This window comes from Ambystoma mexicanum, chromosome 5q (assembly GCF_040938575.1).
Source record: "Ambystoma mexicanum isolate Mex_15411 chromosome 5q, UKY_AmexF1_1, whole genome shotgun sequence".
Taxonomy (NCBI): Eukaryota; Metazoa; Chordata; class Amphibia; order Caudata; family Ambystomatidae; genus Ambystoma; species Ambystoma mexicanum.
In genome coordinates, this window is record NC_090933.1 from 244,691,148 (window position 1) to 244,715,632 (window position 24,485).

The 24,485-nt window shown below is 46.0% G+C and overlaps 1 protein-coding gene across 15 annotated transcripts in view; it reads right to left on the reverse strand.

Moving 5' to 3' along the window:
* Positions 1-24,485, reverse strand: part of PTPRM (protein tyrosine phosphatase receptor type M) — a 2,094,608-nt gene that overhangs the window by 251,969 nt on the left and 1,818,154 nt on the right. For all 15 annotated transcript variants that reach the window (XM_069620757.1, XM_069620755.1, XM_069620756.1 and 12 more), the window contains one exon: positions 24,218-24,254. In XM_069620757.1, coding sequence (XP_069476858.1) covers positions 24,218-24,254 — 37 coding nt within the window. The remainder of the gene's footprint in view (positions 1-24,217; positions 24,255-24,485) is intronic.

The window sequence follows — 24,485 nt, forward strand, 5'->3', positions numbered from 1 at the left end:
CAGAAGTAGCAACAACATCACCGCAAAGGGGAGCGATTGGTAAAGAAGAAAAGGAAGGAACAGACCTAACAGACTTAAAAACAGTAACGATTAGGGGGAAAAAGACAGATTGGGGGTTGCCATTTACGAATGAATTTTGTAGTGAGGAAGAAGAAGGAATGGAGAAGGAAGGAAGAAATAGTGAAAGGGAAAGCCTAGATAAACTATACACCACCCGGACAAATAGAGACTCACCATGGATCTGCAGGAGAAAGGATGAACTGGAGAGAAGTGAGGAGGAAGAGCAAGGAATAGCGGAAAGGCAGACACGTGAAGCCACACCGTCACCATCTCGTCCTACATGCTCCACCACCTCACGCTCATTACGTGCAACACGCCCATCTAAACTCGCGCCCTTCACAAACGAACTGACACCTTATGCAGGTAGGCTTAGAGACCTCCCTGGACGCAGGCAGGGAGAGCGAATACACACGCCCACATTAAATACAGGAAATGATGAAGGAAGGGGAAGAGATGGAGGAGAAAGAGTTACGAGCAGGGGAAATACGGACGGAATTGACGATGTAGGAGACACGGAAGAAGAGGAGGGGTGCGCGGACTCGATTTTGTGGAACCCAAGGGGTCAAACGGGACACAACTTAATGCCACTTCTGGAGAGGGGAGGTGTTAGACCACAATACGTCCCTTGGAAGCATACAGACAAAGAAAATATAAAGTGCAGGCTCCCATCATTAAGTGGAGGTGCGGGTAAATGGATATATGAAATGGAAAAGCACACCGCAGGACAGAAACTGGCAGTGGGGGATGTAAAGGGCCTTCTAATATCTATATTAGGGGATGCAGCGGATGACATTTGGAAGAGAGCGGGCTTCACTGGGGTCACAATAACAAACACATCACACGATGGGGCACCATTCGCAAACTGCAGACATGCATTATGGCAGGCACTGAGGGTACAGTATCCGGACACATCAGACATAGGAGCAATTACCTCGTGCAAAATGCGTGAGAACGAAGATCCTGTTGATTATATCCGGGAAATTCAAGAGAAGTGGCGCATGGAAACTAGAGAACAATGGGACAAAACACCAGCAATATTCTACCATATACTAATACAAGGGCTCCCAGAAGCAGTTCAGAAACAACTGAAGAAAGTAGTGGGGATGGAAGCAAAAGCATGGCCAGAAATACAACTGACAATAGTGCATCATTGTAGGACATGGCAAGGAAAAATGAAACAAAAGGAAGAGGATAGGAAAACGGAAGAGGCTAAACTAGTACAGAAAAAACTTACTAAATACACGATGGAAGGCGCACTAATAACTACACCTGCAACAATGACCCAAAGCCCCACACAAGTAGTGGCTGCACAAGATCCCTCCCAAATACAATCATCACAGACTGTAACACAACAGATGCCGCCACTCCAACCATACACGACTAACATGGGAGGAGGATACTCACCGCCAGGAGCTGGGTATTATAATTACAACAGGGGAAGGGGAGGAATGATGAGGGGGAGAGGATACGGATATAACACACAACAGCAGGTGGGAGGACTTAGAAATTCCTACCCCACCGGGCAACCAGTATACCAGGACAACACAGGAAGCTTTCCATGGCAGAACAGGGAACCACCGGTGTGTTGGATCTGTGGATTAGTAGGGCACATGTCACGCACGTGTAGAGTGAGACCAGGCACACCATTATGGAGCGAACAGGAACAACAAAGGCCCACACAGGAACAGCAGGGCATACAGCAACAGCAGACGTTGCAACAGGGAAATGAACAGCAACAACTAGTAACACAACAACAGCCACAGGCATATTCACTGCCACAACAACAGGTAGCGATAACACAACAACCCCAAGCACAACAAACACAACTGGGTAGGGTGACGGTCCTGGGACACAACCCTTACACAGGAAATGGTCAATCATTATACCCTCAATAGGACAGCCCACAGACGGCCTTGGTGTGTCCCATCCTGTCAGTAACACCTAATAGTGCGGAGGAACCACGCATAGAGGTAACGATAGGTGACAAAAAATTATCATTCCTTGTTGACACCGGGGCGACCCGGTCTTGCATAAGGGAAGGTAAATTTAAGATGTCAGGCGAAGCCATGAACACCCAAGGATTCTCTGGGGCTAGGGGGTTGGTTCCCTTTACTGATAACATTCCCTTATCAATAGGGGATTATGACATGTCAGTCCCACTTTTATATTCTAGGGCCTCACCAGTAAATATACTGGGGAGAGACATAATGAACAGGTTGAATATGACGATCTCCTTTACGGAAGACGGCATAATTGGCTCCACTCCAGGAATTAACATGCTCACGGTACGACAAATTATGCAAGCATACTGTGGACAGACAGTGATTAGGGCTGAGCCAGTAGATGGTGAACTGTTCCAGTACGGGACAGACATGACATTTGCATGGATGCCAGGGATAGAAGGAAAGATCTGGAGGAGGCCAGCAGCCTATTTGTTCAGACCAGAAACACCAGCCAATGAACCAGAAGGAAAGGTGATTTCAGTGAACATAGAGAGCATTATAGCAACAGCTGATTACATTGCGGTACATGCCCAAGACAGAGAAGGAAGAGCATGGAGGGCAGTGATAGCACTAGCAGAGGGATGTAGACTCACCCAGGTGTCAGATGAGGAGCTCTTCTCAGAAGAAAAGGAAGAAGGTGAAATGGTGTTTATGATGAGTGTGGAAATATGGCTAAGAGTGATGTACAAACAAGTGGCACAGAAAATTGCAATGGCACTTGAGGCACCCACCTCCACCCCAGTTCCCTTCTTTGAGGAGGATATGACAAAAGTACCCACACCGTTATGGACTACTAGCCCCTATGACGTGGGGTGCATAAAAAGTATAGGGGGAGTAAGAATAAAATTGAAAAAGGGTGCAATACTCCCCAGAGTGAAACAGTACCCACTATCAAAAGAGGCAGATGAGGGCATATATGAAACAATAACGGCCCTTATAAATAATGGCATATTGGTCCCCTCAGAATCACCATGCAACACAGCTGTATACCCAGTGCGCAAGGCTAGAGGGGGGTCTTGGCGCTTCATACAGGACCTCAGGCCTTTGAACAACATAGTGGAAGCAGAATACCCCATAGCTGCAAACCCACCCACAATATTGTGCGGCATTCCAGCAGAGGCATCACGATTTACAGTGATCGACCTTAAAAATGCCTTTTTCTCAATACCACTGCACCCAGACTCTCAAGATCTGACAAGCTTCACTTACAGAAACACAAAGTGGAAACACACCAGATTGCCACAAGGGTACTGCGAATCACCCTCAATCTTCAACAGAGTAATACAGATGGATTTGGGTAACATTGAAATGGAAAGCACAGTGTTGCAGTATGTCGATGACATAATAATTTGCAGCACAAACGAAAGAAGATGCAGAGAGGACTCATTAAAGATGCTGACAATATTGGCTGAAAAAGGTTACAAGGTAGACAAGGAAAAGTTACAGTACTGTCAGGAACAGGTTCTTTACATTGGTCAGCTCATATCCCAATATGGAAGAAATATTGCACCACAAAGAGCACATGCCATTTCAAAAACGCCATTGCCACAAACAGTGAGGGAACTGCAGCAGTTCCTGGGTCTGTGCAACTACTGTAGAGCATGGGTATTTGATTACAGCTCATACATAGGACCCCTAATTGAGGCGTTGAAAGAAGCTAACAAAGGGGAGAAAAAGTTGGGGTGGACGATGGAAATTAAAGAGGCTTTTGATGAACTGAAAGATGCAATATCAACTGCTCCGGTACTGGCCACCCCAGATTATGAACGACAATTCTTTATATTTTCACATTGCGACTCAGCAGTAATGAAAGCAGTGTTGGCTCAAAAAACAAGCATGGGCTACAAACCAGTAGCGTTTTACAGCGGCCACTTGGATCCTGTGATGTTAGGTCATTTCCCTTGCGAACAAGGTCTCGCCGCAGCTGCCTTTGCGGTAGAGAAAGCGTCAGCAATCACCATGGGGTGCCCAACCACACTATTTGTGGAACATGCACTATTTGCAATATTGAATAAGCCTAAGTCCACACTAACCACGCAGAGGGCATCAGGTTATGAGATCATCTTATCTAGAGCTGAACTATCAATTGTTAGATGTAGCACGGTCAACCCTGCAAGGTTTTTAGCAGAAGTAATTGAGGAAGGAGACTATGCACACGATTGTACGCAGAATACTGAAATGTACTCATGTACTAGAAAGGTTGAAGAGAACGCACTAGAGGGAGGTGAACTCTTGTTCATTGATGGGTCATCAACAATTGACCAAAGTGATGGGATAAGGAGAACTGGGGCAGCGGTGGTAAAAATGACGGAGGTACCGGTGTGTGTGGCAATGAAATGTGTACAATTACCACAGCATTACTCTGCTCAAGCAGCCGAATTGGTTGCACTGATCTTGGCGTTGAAGGAAAGCTTTCACAAACGAGTGACCATATATTCTGACAGCGCATATGTCACGTCTACTGTCCACTCAGGACTGTCCAAATGGAGGAGAAGAGGGTTTAGGAGAGCTGACGGCACTCCAGTGCAACATGCTCTCTTATTGGCTGAACTAATTGAAGTAATAAATGACCCCCAAGAATTAGCCTTGGTCAAATGTACCGCACACACTAATGGAGAAGATCATATCTCAAGAGGGAATGCAGCAGCAGACGCACACGCGAAGTATGCTGCATATTTTGGTGAGATATGGAACCCCCCAGAGTCAGAGAGAGGGAGAGGGAGGGGAATAGCTAAGGAGATGTTGATAAGAGAAGGGTACACCCATCTCCCAGCCACACAGATAATGGAGCTACAAGCGGCTGCACCAATGACAGAAAAAGAAATATGGGTAAAAAGAGGATGCACAATGTCACCAACTGACGCACTATGGCGCCAGGGTAACACTGGAAAGATTGTAATGCCACTGGCACTATTGAACACCGCCCTGAGCCAACTACACCACCCAGCCCACACAGGCAAGGAAGTAATTGCAGCACGAATTAGGGAAGATTGGTTCTGCCCCGAGTTAAATTCCCATGTGTCAAATTTTATCAGCAATTGTCTCACATGCCAACAGTTCACGGCCGGTCACACGCTGAAGGTGATAAATGGTACTATACCCCGGCCAGAGGGACCCTTCCGACACATCCATATTGACTATGTTGATATGATCAACGTATGTCAAGGAAATAGGTATATGATTGTGGTAGTATGCCCATTCTCGAGGTGGATTGAAGCAGGGCCCTGCTCACACCCAGATGCATTCAGAGCAGCTAAATTCCTAGTGAGGGAGGTCTTCCCCAGGTGGGGAGTGTGCGAGGTACTGCGGTCAGATAATGGCCCGCATTTCGTCAATGAAATGTTCCAGCACATCACATCCTTACTGAACATCAAGCATAAATTTGCATGTGCATATCACCCGCAGGCCAACTGTATATGCGAACGCCTGAATGGCCTACTAAAGGAGGCAATTGCAAAAATACAGCAAACAACAAAGAAGAGTTGGTTGTATTGCCTTCCGCTAGCCCTATTTGAGCTAAGGAATAGACCAGGCTCCGACCACCACCTCACCCCTCACGAGGTGGTGACCAGACGTCAAATGCGCCTTCCTCTGACGCCAACATCAAGAGCATTCACTGACCACGAAAACACTGCAACTGTTCTTGGTGATGAAATGTACCAATATGTGTCTTCTTTGATTACTAGTGTAGTGTTTGTGTCTCAACAGCTCGAGCGCACGCGGTGCGGGTCTAAGGGCCTCATTAGGACCCTGGCGGAGTGGGTTTCCGCCAGCGGTATTCGTGGCGGACCCGTCCGCCCCACTACGAGTTCCCGTAGCGCCATGGCGCCGTTTTCCGCCTGGTTTTACCAGGCGGAGGAAACCATGGCGCTACGGGACCTCGTTGTTAATTACGCCACCGTATTTTACGGTGGCGTAATTAACTCCTTCCCCACTCCCATTATACCCTATGGGGCAAGAATGGGAATGGGGAAGGGCAGAATGGGGATTGGGGATTTACCGCTCCGCCAAGGTCGGCATGGGGTGGTAAATCCACCAACCCCCATGGCGCTATCGACGGCTTTCCGCCGTGCTTCGCGGTGCATTTAGCACCGCGAAATCCGCCAGGGTCCTAATGAGGCCCTAAGAGTGATCAACAAGAAGACGCGGATAAAGAATTGGAAAAGGAAAGACTGTGCAAAATTGCTAAAGGTGACCACGTACTACTCCTCAATTTCAACAGAAAGTGGAACAGCCCACGCTTTACTGGCCCCCACCTGGTAGAGGAGGTATCAACGAGAGCAGTAAAGCTACAGGACAAACGTGCCTGGAATCACCTACACGACGTAAAGATCTGCAAACTCCAGACCCGCCCTAGCGTCACTGACAGGGCCATTGGAAGAACAACAACAGCGTCACCAACGGAGGAAGAGACTTCTACCACAGCTAACGGCCTAAGTGTCTCCATACCCTGCCACCCCCAGATTTCCCAGAGACAACTACTGAAAAAGAAAGGGGTGATCCCCATAGCGCCCACCCCATGGTCACACGATCAAAGAGTAAAGAGACTTCCGCCAGTTGAGCCCCAAACCCTCTGCCCATCGACCCCCTACCCACTGCAGTAATAACTCAACTGAAGGACATTGTCTTGCACATATACACATGTAAACACTTGAATGTTCTCTTTCTTTTCTCTCGCACATGCAGGTACAGCGTATTATTGTACTGCTAAGAAAACAGATAACTAACAAGTTCACTGCCCAGGAGTAGATGGTACCCTCAGATGATAACTACCCTGAAGAATTATCACACCAATTTGTATATCACATAAAAAGGCCAAAGTACCTGAAAAGGAGGACGGTACATGTCTACTACACAGCATTCCTCTTGGCCATAGAATATTCAATGCCCCACCTCCACCCATACTTGCCTGTCCTAAGAGATAGATCGCTTAGATAGGCGTGGGAACAGCTCTTCGCCTGGGCACTGAACGACTACTTGATAGGGAGAGCTTGAAAACAACAACTAACACTAATAACAAGCATATTGAGAATTTTCAGGCGGGCAACTTTAACGTCGCAAGAATAAGCTGCCAGACTGCAGCAAGGTAAGAGCAAAATGCCGGTGAGATTAGCCTCTGTAATAAAGATGATAGGGATTTTGATGATCACCGGGTTCTTGGCTGCCTCTGTATGGCAGAACAATTATGCTATCAATATTTTCGCTGTACCCAAACCTAATATACCCCCACCCCCGGCTGCAACAGGTGTTACATCAGGTGGTACTAGCAAAATTCCATACAAGGGAAATAGAGTTAAACGCAGCACATAAAGGTATTGACAACTACATACAAAATTCAGCACACGTCTCGAACAACATGTGGTACCAACACATGACTCAAATAGGTAAACAAACAACAGAAGACAGCTGCTACGTCTGCTCACTGATCCCTTACGCCATGAGCGCTTCCCGAACTTTTGTTGCCACGGAAATAGATGAAAAGACAGCACGATGTATAATATACCTGGCACTGTTCCAAACGAAAGGAAGATTTCAAGGGAACACGGTGCACCTGGTATGGAAAACACGAGACACATACCCGTACGAAAATAACTTCCTCAAGGGTTATTTGAGTTACCACAAGGCCAGTTTACATGCTGAAGCATTCAGATACATAACAGGTGGCCCTGAAAAAAGAGAAACAAAGAAAGTAACACTACAGTACCTACCATGTGATTGGTACGCCACTGAAGTTCCTGGTAAACAAGGATGTTGGGAAAGACCACTGATAATAATAACAGGAAAAGTATACCTGGGTGACAAATGGGACACAGGAGTGGTTGGCAGCAACATGGTAATGAGAGAGGATACTACAACTATTGCTGAACACAACAACAGATGTTGGATGACTTGGGTCAAGTACGTACCCATGCTAACGTGGATAGAGAAGGGTGAAGACCCAATAACAATACTGCCGTTGACTGCACCTAAGGTATGCTACCAACATAAAGGAGAAGTGGACGTGGGATACAACACCAACTGTGCAAGCGTGACAGAGTTACCTGAGGGGACAGCAGGAACAGCAGTCGTAATGGACCATTACTGGGCCTGCGAAGAGAAGGCATACCACACACTGCCCCCTCTGTGGAATGGTATATGCACAATGGTGCACGTTAATGTACCATCACTAGTGGTGCCCCAGAAACATGTGAATGTGGCGAACTTCCCCAAAATGGATGAAGGGAACAAGAGGAAGCAGAGATCTGTACAGCCCCAGAAGGGGCCAGAGAACGAAAACAACTGCAACAACACTGTCCTGAATAGAAAGAAAAGACAAGGAGAACCTCTGACAGGAAATTACCTATGGGGAAGGTCGGAAACAGCACTCACTTCAATTCCGCCAGAACACAGACTATTCAGCAGAACAGCAATGTTCTTCTCCTCAATCATACATCCGGGACTACAGGCTTACGCAAACGCAAAATGGCTCCAGATAACTAGATGGGAACTAATGATGACGATTAATTCTACAGTAAATGGATTCAACGCAATAAAAGAGGAACTGCGAGCAGTGAGGATGGAAGCACTACAGAACAGATATGTACTGGACCTCCTCACAGCAATGGAAGGAGGAGTTTGCGCAAAGATAGGACAATCATGCTGCACATTCATCCCTGCCAACGATGCTGACAATGGTACACTGACAGAAGCAGTGCCACAATTGGCCCAGATGCACTCCAAAATGATGGATGAAAGTAAAAGTCTGAAAAAGGATGAGAGCTGGTTTTCAATATTATGGTCATGGATGCCATCTTGGATGTCAGATGGACTGAAGGTTATAGTTGGATGCATTATTTTGGCTGGAGCTGCACTGATCATAACAAGATTTTGGAAGGCCCGGAAGGCACGCACCACAGACGAGATGATCGACATGGTCGGTATGCACCCCTTGATGCCAGCAGATGACGGCCAACACACAGGCACAATAATAAAAGAGAGAAAGAAGTTGCGCAACCAGATCATCACCAACCACCTGGACCCACCATCCGTGAAACTCGAAAACCCAAGAAACCCAAGGAGCTACATAGGGAAATGGGTATACTGCACACCTAGCGGAACATGTGCATATATGTATTGGTCATTTGAAGACCACGTTAACCACTATGGGCATTTGGGAGGAGTAACTAAAATATGGAGAGTGAGAGGAGATAAGGAAAAAGATATGTTTGTGGTCGACAAGTCGACCAGAGGGGGGACTGAAGTGGGAGAATGGAACAAAAGGCTCCCACCAATCCCCTCTCGCCCCTGGCCTAGAGGATCACGGCCCAGGCACCCGCCACGAGAGGAGTTTGCCCATCTACCAGACGACCAAATACCCTGGTACAGGAACATACGGATGTGCCCACCCGCCTGCCCAGCAGCCTGCCCTGCCCATGCCGACACCTGCGGCATGGATGAACTCGACTAAACCAACACATCGTTAGAGATGCCATGACGACCTAGCCAACGGTCAGCACACCTGTGCAAACATGTACACTGGACACTCCCACACCAATCCACACGAAGAACATACTCAGTGCTATGACGTAGGTGACGGACACAACCCACGGACGTGCACCTTTATTATTTTTCACATAGGCTTTTCAAAATGCAGAAACGCAAGACGCACAATGAACTCATCTAAAAAGCTTGCTCACGCTTCTCCTAAACCCAGGCGCCATAATGAGAAATATGACGAAGACACGATACTGGGGATAAAGCAATATGATACCATAACCTAAAGCGCCTGTGTATCAAACGGCTCCACCTATACACCAGACCCAAGTAGGCCGCAAGCAAGAGCTTCCATGAACATTAAATGAACAAGAGTTTGGTTGCTGACCCTGCAGAATGAGCCCACCGAAAGCAGACAGCCAAGGGCACAATGTTGCAAACTCGCATGCCGCAAGCCAACGCCAAGGTCACACCTGCAAATTAAACCAGGCACACAGTGGAAAAAACAATATTAATTGTGCAGAATTCTGCCTCAACCAAGGTCCCACCCCACGTGACCAAGCCGAACCTGACAGGGTGACAAGCCCAGGAGGAGGGAAGCGCCTGGATCCCTCGTTTCAAGACACAGGGAGATACAATTAAGCGACCCAATGAACATCTGCGGCGGTGGGAGTAGTCGGCCTTCCAGCATATGAATAAATCCTCACATTGTCTGCACATACTCATAGTGAAACATTGTTGCAAATGACAGGTGCACCGCGAGCTGGGAACAGCGATGGTCCCAGACTGGGAGGCTCGCAAGTGGACCCATCAGAACATGGGGCTCTTATCACTGACGCCATTAACATTGACCAATCCTCAGGGGTCTTCATGTAACAATTTTCATGTATCAAATTGAAGGGACAACCCAAGCATACCACCTGACTAACCCTTAACCACTAATAATACTATCTATACGTATGCTATACTAACCCTACCACTCGAGCAACCAATCCAGAGTGGCGATAGGTTTTTATGCTAACTTTCCAAGGTGACGCAAGTAGCGCGTCATACTAAGGTAAAAAGGGCCTGCGAGCCCCACGATTAGGAGTGTGTGTCAGGACGGACGCGTACGATCCTTGACCCATCCCTGCCGTTTTGTCTAATAAACAGCAGAACCACCTTGCTTCTTGCATGTGTCTCATACTCTGTTGGTTTTGGGATATACGGGAGGAGTTGGGGCCTCCCTGCCCGGAGGTCCGCGGACGGCCCAGCCGACCCCGGGAGAATTTCCCCCCGACAAAACTCCTAGAGTTTTTACCACCTTTGACTCCGGGGTGGAGGTGTTGTTGATCTGGAAGGAGCTGTATCTCACATCAAGTTTCTTGAGTGTTCCTGGTGAACCAATGAGTAGGAGTGGAGTTTTCTCACTGTTGAGGCACAACCAATTTTCAGCCCTCCACGTTTAGATCGTGGCGTTAATGGAATTTAGAGATTCTCTATCAATCTTGTAGTCCCCAGTTAAGGGCATGAGGACCTGCGTATCATCAGCATAATTGGTATTTGCGATGCCTCGAGAGTCCAAGAAATTAAATAGGGACCTCATGAACAGGTTGTAGAGAGTGGGCGAGATACAGGATCCTTGAGGGACTCCACATTTGATTAGTTCTGGGCTGGTGCAGGCTTGGTCCGAGAAGACTTTCAGTGTTCTTTCCTTTGAGAAAGGATGAGATCCAGGCTGTGGCATTTTGGGAACAATTGGCAGAGGTGGAGAGGAGGTGGCATAGGGTATCATGGTCCACCAGATCAATAGCAGTGGACAGGTCGAGGAGCAGCAAGAGGGCGGGTTTGCCTGAGGTCATCGATCTGATTTTTAAGGTCCAACAAAGCAGTTTCGGTCCCATGGTTTGGACGGAAGCCCGATTGTCGGAGACCAAGCAGGTGATAAGTCTCCAGGTATTTGTGGACCTGAAGGTACGCTGCTTTATCGAGAATTTTCAGTAGGAGGGACCGTGGTGATAGGTCTGTAATTCCCAGGGATTGTTGGGTCGAGCGTGGGTTTTTTTTCAACAAAGGACGGCCCCATGCTTCTTTGAGGCAGGAGGGGACATGATTTGTTTTGACGGAGGCATTGATAAAAGCTGTGATGAAGGGTGCGAGTGTGGGTGCACTATCCTTGATGAGCTGTGCTGGACAGGCATCTCCCTTGCAGTTGGAGGGCTTGATAGATTTAAGGAGTGCAGTGACTTCCTGTTCATTCATTTCTTTGAACGAGAAGGCCGGGGCGTCACACGAGTTATTCTGAAGGCGGTTGGGTAGTTGTTGTTTTAAGGCCTGTTGGTGGCTGATGATTTTGTTTTGAAGGATGTTTAACTTGTCAAGCATAGCTTCCTGGATATTGTTACACCAGTCCTTGTCCTTAGTGAGAGAAGGTGTGGTGTGAGAGGGTGTTTCCAACTCCCTAAAGATGGCGACCATTTCTCTGGAGCCCGATTTAGCAATTACTATCCTAGTGTTGAAGGAATTGGCTTTAGCTTTAATGATGGCAGCTTTGTATTCTTTACAGATGGTTTGGAAGGCAAGTTTAGTGGAGCCACTAGGTCTGGCAACCCAGGTCGAGAGAGCTGTTCTTCTCTTGGTGCATAATTTGAGAAGCTCTGATGAGAACCAGGAGTTAGTGTGTTTGGTATGCTTAGCTTTTCTGCGGGTGAGTGGGGCTATGGTATCGACTGCTTGTGAGATGATGGAGTTGTAGGTGGCAGCAAGGGTGTCAGGGTTTTTGGCGAAGGGTGATTTGAATGCAGGAACCTGGATTTGGGGTAGGAGCCTTTCCTTGGTAAGTTGCCGAGAACCTCTGGTGAGAGCAGGTGGCAATGATGTTGGGAGAGTGGAATGCCCCTTAGTTAGGTTAAGTTCAAAGTGGATGGAAAGGTGATCGGACCAGGGAATGGGTAAAATGGAGGAGATAGTGGGAAAGCAGTTATGATGGGCGATCCAATCCAAGGTGCATCCTTTATTGTGGGTGGGCTTTGTCACAGTTTATTTGAAGCCCAATATGCAGAGGGCTTTGTTGAGAGAGGCTGCATGGCCGTCAGCAGGGTCATTTAGGCCTAAGTTCAGGTCTCCCATGAGGATAGACATAGTTGTTTTCTTTAAATTGTCAGCAATGGCGTGTAGGAGGGCATCCTGGAAGTTCGTAACACGCCCAGGAGGATGGTACACAATGTGGAGGGTAATAGTACAGTTGGGGGAAGGGTTAACTTTGAGGAGCAGGTAATCGCTATTGGATCCTAGGTCTCCTTGTACTCTCCTGATGGAGATGGACCTTTTAGCAATGAGGGCTTCCCCCCTCCTTTCTGAAGACAACGATCATGCCTGCAAATAGTGTAGCCTTCATGGAGTGCTAGGGCACTGGCAGGGCCTGATGCCTCGTGGAGCCAGGTTTTGCTGATGATTAGTAGATCTAGGTTGGAGCTAGTGATAAGATCATGAATGTCCAGAGCATGGGCGGGGAGTGACCGCGTGTTGATGAGAGTGCACCTGAGCGAGCTAGGTAGTGACGGGTGGGTGGAGTGAGCGGGTGCCGTGGGGGCAACAGCAACATCAGGCTCTGATGGCAAAGTGGGCACAGTGTGAACAATGGGAGAATCTACGTTTGATTGCATAGTGAAGATAACAGCCTCACCAACCTATATGGGGCACAAATAGCATCAATGGGGGCACCAGTGTCATCAATGGGGGCGTAATCAGCATTAATGGAGGCACCAGCAACAACAACAGCGCCAATGGGGGCAGCAGCCTTATCAGTGGAGGCAGTAGCAGCTTCAATGGGGACACCAGCAGCATTAATGGAGGCACAGTCAACAGTAATGGAGGCACTAACAACATTAAAGGGGGCAGCCACATTAACCATGGGGGCCCCGGTAGCATCAATGAGAGCACAATCAGCATTCAAAGAGGCAGCAGCAACATTAAAGGGGGCACAATTAGCATTCAAGGAAGCACCAGAAGCATTAATGGGAGCACAAACAGCCATCAAGGAAACACCAGCAGCATTAATTGGGGAAGCAACAATATCCATGGGGGCAACAGCATTATTCATGGGGGCACCAGCAGCATCAATGGGGCACACTCAACAGTAATGGAGGCACTAGCAACATTAGAGGGGGCAGCCACATTAACCATGGGGGTGCCGGTAGCATCAATGGGGGCACAGTCAGCATTAAAGGAGGAATCAGCAGCATTGACAGGGGCAGCCACAATAACCATGGTGGCACTAGCAGCATAAATGGGGGAACAATCAGCATTCAAGGGGGCACTAGAGGCATCAATGGGGGCACAGTCAACATTAAAGGAGGCACCAGCAGCATTAATAGGGGCACAATCAATATAGGATGCAAATTCTCTTGTGTTTATTATCTTGTGATTCAATGCCTAAAGGGGGTTTGCATCTATCTAGGTTGTCACTGACGGACCTGCCACCAAGACCATAGATTCAAGTTCAAACCTTTGTTTAGGGAATTCAGGGTTTTCTAATGTCTTCACTTTGGGCTTGACTGGACCATTCCACTTTTTGGGAGGCCCTCCAGTGATCTCTGGGTTACTTGGGTCTCTCGACCGTTCTGGCCTCTCATAGCTCCTTGCATTCCTTAAAGTTCAGAAAGGGGTTCAGTCACACTTTCTCCTTTTCCTGGGTGCAACAGGCTCTAGGGTTTTCACAAATTCTTCTTGAAGCAATGGACTAGTTGCAGGCTTTACAGGGTCCCATCTCTCAAGACCAACTTTAAAGCACAAACTTATGAGGTAACAATCATGGGTGTAGCCGGCAGGTAGAGCTAGAAAGTTATCATTTTAAGCTTGCCTTAACCTGGGCCCCTATTACTTATTCCCTCTCTGGCCAGCTCTCATTTCTCCTTCCACCTTTTAGTCGTGCTTAGGGCAGACATTAATTATTACCCTAAACCCACCCCCTCACTATATGTGGATACACGACTGTGCATCTTCTTCTCCCCAGTGCAATACCCCCACCCCCAACCTAATGTCCCTACCTCCTCTTCTCCTGTTACTAGTTCCACCTCTTCTGCACCCATTGACCTCATGATTTTACAACCTCCAGACATCTGTACCTCTTGGTGTTACTGACTCTGGGCGACCACCTTTTCCTCCTAATGTTATTATCCCCATACTACCCCCCTCTCCTCATGCTGTTACCTCTAGGCTACCACCTCTTCCTCTTGGCACTGCCACCTTTGGGATTCCATCTATTCCTCCTGATGTTACTACAAATACCTTGTCTACCACATTTAGTGCCTGATGTAATTGCCTCCTCCAGCCCAATTGGTTTTACCACCTCTTTATTCACTCTTATAGCCCTCACCATCACCTCCTATTCTCTACTACTATCACCCTCCCAAGCTCTTCCTTTTCTCCAGCCTCCAGTTTCTTAGACTCTCTGCAATCGCCAGTCACCATGAGACTCCAGAACCCACTCTTTCAACTCACCCAACACTGACAGGGATTCTCTGGGTTTAATAGTGCTCTCCCACCTACTCCAACGTTGGGCTTTTTCGGTGAGTGTCTGCCCCTTGCCCTGAAACTGGAGCAGTTTTGTGATTGAATGCTACTCTTGGTGTATCTAGCCTCACTTAGCGGCTTAGGGGGGCAAACCAAGCCTTCATCTGGCCCGTCCGACATCTTGGATCCCACTCTCCCCTTCCTGCCACTTGGGTAACAGGAGACCTGGGCCCTTCACTCTCTAGCAATATCTGTGTAGGACCCTGGTGTCCCGATTCCTCAGCGTGTGAATTACATGCCGAGTAAACTCTTGGTATGCTTTTAAATCCCCTGGAATATATAGAGAATGCAGGCTTGAGGTGAACCTACAACAATGCACCCTCGACAAAGGAATGCACTATTTTATCAAGTGAGGATCTCACGTGGTCAGAGAGCACCTTGTTAGCCCTGCAGTATTCTCAGGACAAATGCTACTAACATCGTGCAAATTAAATTGACTCTGGATAAAAGGGAGCATTTGCTCTACTTCTCAGTCCACTGACTCTCCCTAAAACTATGCACAGAACTTCATCACAAGTAGTACACATATCCTGTAGGTTGGTCATCACTGGGGGTAGCAGTACTCCCCGTAACACGATCTGAGGTCTTACTATCTTTATGGCCCTCGACCTGTGAATCTTTGAAAAGGTAAAATGCAATGAAACTCCCAGAATGTATCGTGAGTATAACCCACGCATCCACAACCTGTGGCTCTCCAGATGTTTGGACTACAATTCCATCGTCTCTAATCAGCACAACCAATTGAGAGGATTATGAGAGTTGTAGTACAAAACATCTGGGAGGGGCAGGTTGCAGATCTCTGGTATAGCCGATGCACTGCCCTGATCACCTTGCCCTCCAAGTGGCTCAACGTTTCTAATCTAAGATACATTATTAATGAAACTGTGATCGGAATAACACAGTCATATCAATAGAGAAAAACTTCTCAAACACCGAATATACTTCAACCAAAGGATATTACATCGCCAGGTTTTTTTGCAGTTTTTTTTGCTGAAAATGTTCGGCCGATAAACTCATCGAAAAATATAGGGGGTGGTTGGGTAAGGGCATACAAGGGGTAGGAGGGTGTGGGGTATAGGGACTACAAAATAGGGATGTTCGGTTTGGGGGGAACCCCCCAAACATATATTTTTTTAAATTTGATTCTATATTGAGGACTTGCAACAATGCTTTGGAGATATCAGGTCTTTTCCACCAAGATTAAACTGTAAATCAGTTAACCATCTGCTATATGCAGACGATCTGATAATTTTAGATCATACACAAATTGGTCTACAGCGTGCATTAAAACAGGTTGAGAAATACATAGAAAACAATGACCTAGAAATAAATGCAGAAAAAACCGAGATATTAATAATCAGTGACAAAAGATGGAAAAAGACCAAAAATGAAGAATGGAAAGTGAATGAAACCTGGATAAAACCTTGTGAAGAAATGAGATACTTAGGACTACAAATAAGTGGGATAAAGAATGAAGAACCCTGGAAAAAGATGCTAAAGACAAAAACTAAACAGCTAACAACCCAAGCAATCATTATCAACAAAAGATACGGAAAATTCTCTCTATGCCCAGTGATTACATTCTACAAATTAAAAGTAATTCCCACACTTATATATGGAGCAGAAACTGGAACAAATATCCCAGAGAAATTCTGGTCCACTTTAGAAGGTCTTTTTTGGAAAACCATCCTTTCAATACCAAAAGCGATTCCAATCTCGGTAATCCGCCATGAACTAGGCCTAACATCAATATATATACATATACGTTACAACCAATTGATGCTGTACAGAAAAACAATGATCAACCTGATACCTCCCCAATTTGAAATATTGGTCAATTCCAAGAACTATGATGAAAAAGTAATAGAAGATTGGAAAAATGGAAATAAACAAACCCTGACAGAATTTGGCATCAAAATCGAAACCCTAACGGAGAAACCAATAGTTGTAAAAAGAACGCTGTGGGCGGAGGACTGGTCGAACACTGAAACGAAACGAGCTTCGGCGAAAACGCACACGCTTCTGAAATCCAATTGTGGTGTGATGTCTATTATACCAGATTATCTGAAAAAATTTCCTAGTTCAAAACAAAGAGATCTGTTATTACGTTTCAGACTAAACATCTTAGGAAACAAAACGACAAAAGCAAGATACACAAAAGAGAAAATATGTACAAAATGTAGACTGTGCAAAAGAGGCGAAGAATCTCTAATTCATCTAGTGCTATTCTGTCCAGAATTAGGAGACTTGCGAACCTTTTTTTTAGCAAGTAACATCACTGACTTATGCGATCTAGATGCAGAGAAATGGTGGAGTTTAATATATACCTGCCAATCTCCAAAAATAAACTTCGCAACAGTCAAATTCCTTGAAAACACCCTAAAAAGACTCGATCACATTGATGAGGAAAATACAGCATAAACAATGAACTTGAGCGAATGAAAGGTTGTGCTGAGCCAATGTTAGATATTTATGCGTCATTTAAAACTATTGATCTAACAATTTTATCTTATCCAATGCTGTTAGCAATAGAAATTCACCTTAAGTACTCCATTTGATTATAAAAGGAGATTTTAAACTAATTTAATTTCTTGATTGTTAGTTAATGCTATGTTAATTTGCAACTAACATTTTGTTATCATTTATCAGCACTGACTCTGTAAATTGTTTTTTTCGTAAAATTTCAATGTGATTGCATTAGGACAGATCTCTCTTAATGAAATATAATGTTTTACTGATGTGAAAGGTTTGAAATAAACCATATACACTTAAAAAAAAAAAAAAAAATTTGATTTGTTTTTTGGGCCAAAAATGTTCGGCAAGAAACTCCCCGAAAAAAAGCCTTGCGATCTAAGAACATAGAACCAACCAAAGGTAGCACCTGCACCGACATATAAAGGACACAATATTGCTTTCCTTGGATTAGGACTTCATCCATTTGTCCAAATAACAGTACATCCAGAGGCACTGCATGGAACTGACAGCTTTCGATTACAAGAGCATGAACTGCACACGGCAGGAAATATCTTGCCTTTTGAGGCAATATATTTAAATCATGTGGCTTGCTTATACATTCACATAATTGCTTAGCATCTTGAGACTCCATTCAATGACTGCAACGTGCACGTCACTCTTTCTGCACTCATGTGGTCAAGCATATCTGTCATGCCAGACTTCATCATTATCACTCTCCTGTTTCCATGGACATTAAGCCTATTTGCGGGTTCTGAGCGAAAGCTGAAACTTATGTCAAAAACATTTCATGCTGTGAATGACAGCCTGTAAGCAGGCTTAACTTTTTTATATCTCAAACACATTTCACACCAAACACAGAATAATTAGCAGGTCAGACGAGTCTGTTGAATATCAAAACTGAACCAACCAGAAATTCGTACCATCTTTGAACGCACTAAGGATGTATAGCGCAGGCCTGGCAATATAACACGCATGGGTGTAAGAATGAAGTATGTGAATGCCAGTGGTCAGTAACCAGCCAAAATACTGAGTAGAGAACTGAAGCTAACAATGAAGAGTACTCTGTGTTGCCAATTCATGATTTCTAATTCTCATTGCTACTGCATGTCAAGTGGTGAAATGACAGGGTGGTTTAGGGAGGTGGTACACTGCTACTCTCCAATTACCTACTACCACTGTGGGGAGTTGGGGGGTGGTGGTGGTTAGTTTGTCGATGTGCAAGTTTAAAACATATGTCATGTAGGGACAGCAAGGATCAAGAAGGGCGCCAAGACCATGTGGTTTCCTTTCAGTCGGTTTATTAGGGATTATATACATTATGGGTTTGAACTAAAATGTAATGGGGAACTTCCCCTATAAAAGTAACAAGGAGAATGCAACAGTCAGGATGGCCTTCTCCAGGTACGTGTTTCTGCCACTGGGTGCAGGGACCAGGCCCTACCTTGAAGCCCTAGCACCAAGGTCCCAGGTCTAAGATCCTCTTATTTAGGATTACTTATTCTAGATGCAGGCTTTCCAGGATCCTGTACCCTTGGATGAATGCTGTGACCATTCTTTGTGAGCAGGTGGGCCATTGGCCATGTGTGGCAGGGAGAACAAGAGAGGGGTGCGACAGGCATGGTCGCCAGACCCCAGAATGTATCCCCCTCTCTGTACTGATCATACTCTCTCTGTTCCTGCCTAGTTTCTCCTCCCACCATCCAGGCCTGCCTAGAGACAGCCTAGTTCACCAGAACCTGCCTATTCTGGTGCTCTAGATCCTGGTCTTCCTGCTCTGAGAACTTCTCTGCTTCCTGCCCACTTCCTCTTTCCCAAACTCCTCTGAGATTACAGCTGCCTCTGTCACACTGTCGAGGTCTGACGTTCTCCTTTGAGGGTTCTCCCTTCTCAACCAGTTTAATTTCACATCCTGTTTAGCTACCACCACCTCCTTTCCGTCACTCTTGTCCAATTCTACCAGCCTCTGTACTACTATTAGGGCTCCCCACTCCGCTCCTCTCTGGGCCCCTCCTTTAGTTTAGACTCTGTTCCTGAAGTTACACCCTTCTTTTTCAATCCCACCCCCCATCGCCCCACCCCCGATGCTGTGACCGCCTACCTTCCTGCATATTATATTACCACCTCCTTCCTCTCTTAATGTTAGCACCTCCTCTCAACCTCTGCTGCCAAATCTCCTGCCTTCTCCCCTCCTACCACCGCAGCTTCCAACTCCTTCCAGCTTCTCGCTCACACCAAACGCAGTGCTCCTGGAAACTACTGGTTACGTGGCTTTTATACTTTCTTTCTTCCTCCCCCTGGGTGGTCCTTCCTTTGAGGGTCTGCATCCATGAGGCATAATTGTGTAGAGATGGGGATTGGTTAGGACCTCTGCGCGCAGCTGGGGTGGGTTTCTGTTAAGAATGTGGGCTAAAGCCTATAACAGGTAAGTTGGCCATTTTGAACCTCAGATAAATCTTATTCACCACGGAAAGCCGAAGCTGCCCATCCTCGACTGGTAGCAGTGATACTCTCAGTGAGTAGGTAATGGTTTGGGAAGACGCTGGTTTATTGCATGTAGCAGGGAGTGTGACTAATGGTTTTGCAGATGATGTGCTTGGGTGTAGTAGCTCCACTTGTCATGTTCGGCTCCCATTAGGTCACACATTCCTGGTATGAACTTGTAGAATCTGTGGGACTCTGGAGTTTGGCTAGGTTATTACGGACCTCCGGGTACAGTCACACTGCTTCGTCAGATAAGCCGACAACAAGAGGTAGGCGAGAATCTGCCAGAGGGGAAGAGTTGAGACCCACTCAAGGTAGAACCAGAGATGGAGAGGAGCTCATGAATGCTAAGCGAGGACCCAGAAAGGGGAAAACTAGTATGTGGATGCTCAAGGTGAACGAGGACGTGGAGGGAGCTTGAGGAGACCAGAGCTTGATAAAATACAAAAGACACTAGGCACGAGGTAGTGAGGAGAAGCCACAGCAATGTGGAAAAGCATTGAGGTGAGACAAAGTATAGCAAGAACTGCTGCAAACTGCTACCTGATGTTCAAGGTTCCTAGAGCCTATTCTGAAACAAAGTGTAACAAGGAGAGTCACCTTCAGAAACTTGATTTGCAAGGCACGTGGAGCCATTACTGAAAACGGGTGCAAATGCAATTCATGTCCTGAGAGACATTAAAGAAGGGAGCAACAACAGGAGAATTGTAGACTGGCCCTTTAAGTCCAATGTCCCAAGAGACATTGAATAATTAAATGCAGAGAGATACAAACTGGCTTATGGGACTTGAAGTCCAAAGACCATTTGGACTTTGACTTCAAAGCGGATGAGAAAAGTTGTGACATCTGGAAAACCAAGGCTAGAGTTTCAGAACACATGATCACTTACCTACACAATGTGCATTAAATCTTTAGATTCTATTTCTTGACCTTTGCCATTCTTTTCGAGTCTGCCACGTATATAAATGGTGTGCTGTGAATGTGTGCCATAGTGTGACTTCAGGTGTGATATGTAGTCAGATGGTCTGTTGACATGTTTTGGCGAATACTTCATTTGGATTGAGTGTTTGCATCTTTTATCGTCGGTATTTCTAACGTTTGTAGACTTTCATTTTTATCCTAGTATCCTTAATTCTCTTTTGTTCAGTTAATTCCTCTTTTTCCCGTAGGTGTGTGAGGGTCGGGCAATATCCGACTATCCAGTGGTCATTTTTGCATGTATTAGGAGTTTTGTGTGCACAGTCAGATTGTCTGTTGCGGCCATGTCTTGAGATCAGTTGATGGGCGTGCATGCACATGTGTGCTCACTTTCTGTGTGCGTTGTTTTGTTTTCAGCATGTCGTGTGCGTGATCAGACAACAGGAACGTTCATGTAAACATTTCTGCGTGTTCTGTGCATGCGCAAGCGCTGCTTTTAACGCGTGTGTTAAGACCACTTGAGGGGCGTGCATGCACACGGATGTTCAATTTCCGAACCAGTTTAATACATTTCTACGTGCATGTATGAAAACCTTCTTTGCGTTTCCATACATGTTTATGTGTTCCTGTGGTTTTACACACGGTCAAAATGCAAATACATTTTGAGAAGAGGAAAACTCAATCCGTTGCGTGTTCCAGCTCCCCAAAAAGTCTGAGATCATACTATAAACCTCACAAATCAAAGCAGAGAATTTAGATAATTTAAGGGTGGTCAAAGTTGGTGACAATATCTCTCTTAATGGCATTGAAATGTTTGATTTTGCCAGCGGGTGGCAGGATGCACCAGTGTTGTAGCTGGTCAGAGAGAAGAACACGTGGCCTGTGCACACATGTGGGCTGGTGTACCGAAGAGTGGTATTTTCTTGCTGGGTAGGTACTTTCTGTTCCAGGGGCTTGCAAATAACAATTTAAATGTAAGCTTTACAAGTGAGGTTGCAGAAGCAAAATTAAACTTTATTAATGTAATTCTCTAGAAGATGGAACAAGACAGTGCAATATGTGTGAAACTCGCATCTAGCCGCGCACAATTGCACTCAGGAAGTCAACAACCTGAAAATCTAATAACAGCCATTCCCACAGGTCATTTCTCCAGAGGAAGGTGAATCGGTAGCGAGGAAATTGACTTTGCTAAGGAAACCGATCACGAAGCGGAGGTTGGTGTCTAGGGGTTAGCCTTGTTGGTCCAATGACAGAGGGTATGGTAGAGCCTTTTTGACAGACAGACAGAAAAGTTTTGCTTGAACAGGAGGAAAAAATGCAATGGTTCGGAAAGACCATAAAGTCTGAGACTATGTAAGGGCTTGGAGGGCAGCACCAGTTAAGGAAATGGGCAGATTGCATTGATCCTGCTGGGCTTTTTCTAGCTCACCTTCTTGTATCTACCTAAAAGAGCTTTGCCCATTGGTAGAGCTATGGAATTTTGCAGGATCACAACTTGGAATGCAAACCTGTGCTAATCATCTTCTCTTTCTGGAGTGCACAATACAGTGTGTGCTTCTTCAGGAACCAGCACAATCATGTGTACTTGCAAGCCCTTGGCACAGTGTGTGAGTCTCATAGAAACCTTTGGGAATGTTACATTTATCTCCCAGACACAGACAAGCTAATAAGGCCATTTCTGGATGTACCTGTTAGATTTAAGAAATGAATACTAATCTTGGCAATGCTGCCTGAACACCAACCAAGCGAGTAAGTACACAGGTGTAAAGGCCTGTGTACACACTCCTTCCCTATGGCAAGAACCTGTAAGTACTACTCCGGGGATTCGCCCCTACATCGTCGCCGGTTGCCCACCACTAGCTTGGATTGTAAGAGCTGTTGCACTGTGAGCAAACAGTGAATACAGGTAAGCCTACTAATGGACGCCTCACAGACAATACGCGTGCTCGGGCAGCGGGAACACGCCATCAGACAGACCCATACACTGCCCCCTGGGTGGAAATATGGGTCAGGCATCCATCCGCCGCTAATGCTGGAATTCTGTCAGCGTTGCATTGAGCAGAGTTGGGGGAAGTCAGTGGCATGAGGGTCAGACTCAAACCCCAGCCTAAAGCTTCCAGGGCAATACCTTTTGAGAGAAACAGGTTCATAACTTGCAAAGCCATACTAACCCAGCCATTTTACGAAGAGAAAGGAAGGGCCTTAAGTCATGAGGAGGAAAGGTTCTGAAAAAGTAGCTACCGCGCAGCCCCTATCGCAAATACGCTTGCACAGGCCCTGCAGCAGTTACAACATTTTAATAACAAGCTATCGACTGGATATGTGTTCAAACTTACTTTGAAACTACCTTCAAAAAGCACAATATTAGCACATTATATCTGTCCGATGGAAAGTACATGAAAAAGTTGACTTACTAGAGGGACAAAGATATTAAATTGAACTCATGCCATCATTTCTTTTGGATACCGGCAAGTACTTGCATGTCCGGCCCTGCGCCACAATTCTCTTGAACCATGCAAGCAGTAGTTTTGTAAGAAATTATTATTTGACACTTTGCACAGGTACACACTTGCTTCTTAAATAAAAATGTCACTGTGGTTTATGTCGTTAAAATGGCGGTTCATCTGCGGGTGATATATGGCCTAAGAAAATGGAGGGTTGGGGGGGGGGGGGGGGCGAGTGAGTTCTGTGCATCTGCCCCGTCAAGTCCCGGGAACTTGTGGGAAAAAACGTTAAAAAAAATCCCGAGCAGTCCGAGCTACCTTGGGGGTGGTATTCACATGTTTAAGGGCTTTGTGTTTACTTAAAGGATTCTTCGCAAGCAAGCAAAGGAATGATTTTCCACATCCTGAAAGTAGTGCATCAAGCCGTAAATTTCTCCCTGCCTAGGGGGGGCACTACACAGAATCTGGTCAACATTTCAACACGCCAGGGATGGAAGAGAACTTGGGGAGAGGGTACTGGAAATTGGGTACTGCACATAGCACTGAAGCTGAAACCCGTGAGATTGCATTTGCGGTGGACTTCCTTTATGGACAAGGTTAAGGCACGTGCGCCTGCTCCAAAGCGGGTTTCTATGTTAGCATAAGACAGCAAAAGGAGAACCAAGCATGGATATGTCCAGCGCCTTGAAACACAACTGCTGTATGGGCGCATTATAAATACCCAATACATAAAGACATTGATACCGCAAACAATCCTAGAAAAATATGTGCTCTGCAACCAACGGCGAAGAAGAGAAAAAGTGTGCTTACCTTGTGTGGCGATGTAGTTGTTTGGTCGATGATAACCCTGCAAAAAGAACAACATTTACAACTAAATACGTCGGCAGTTAGTACATATTCAGGTTCTTACAATGGTGTCATGCAAAACATGTGTAAAGTATGTGTTAGTAAAGTTGACCCAATACTTGCAGGTGCAAAGTTCTGCATTTGGAGCAAAGAAACTCTGCACTGCAGGAGACAATGGAGGAGCAGATGCTAAGGCCATTTTGTAGTAATAGCAATATTGCGGATTTTAGTT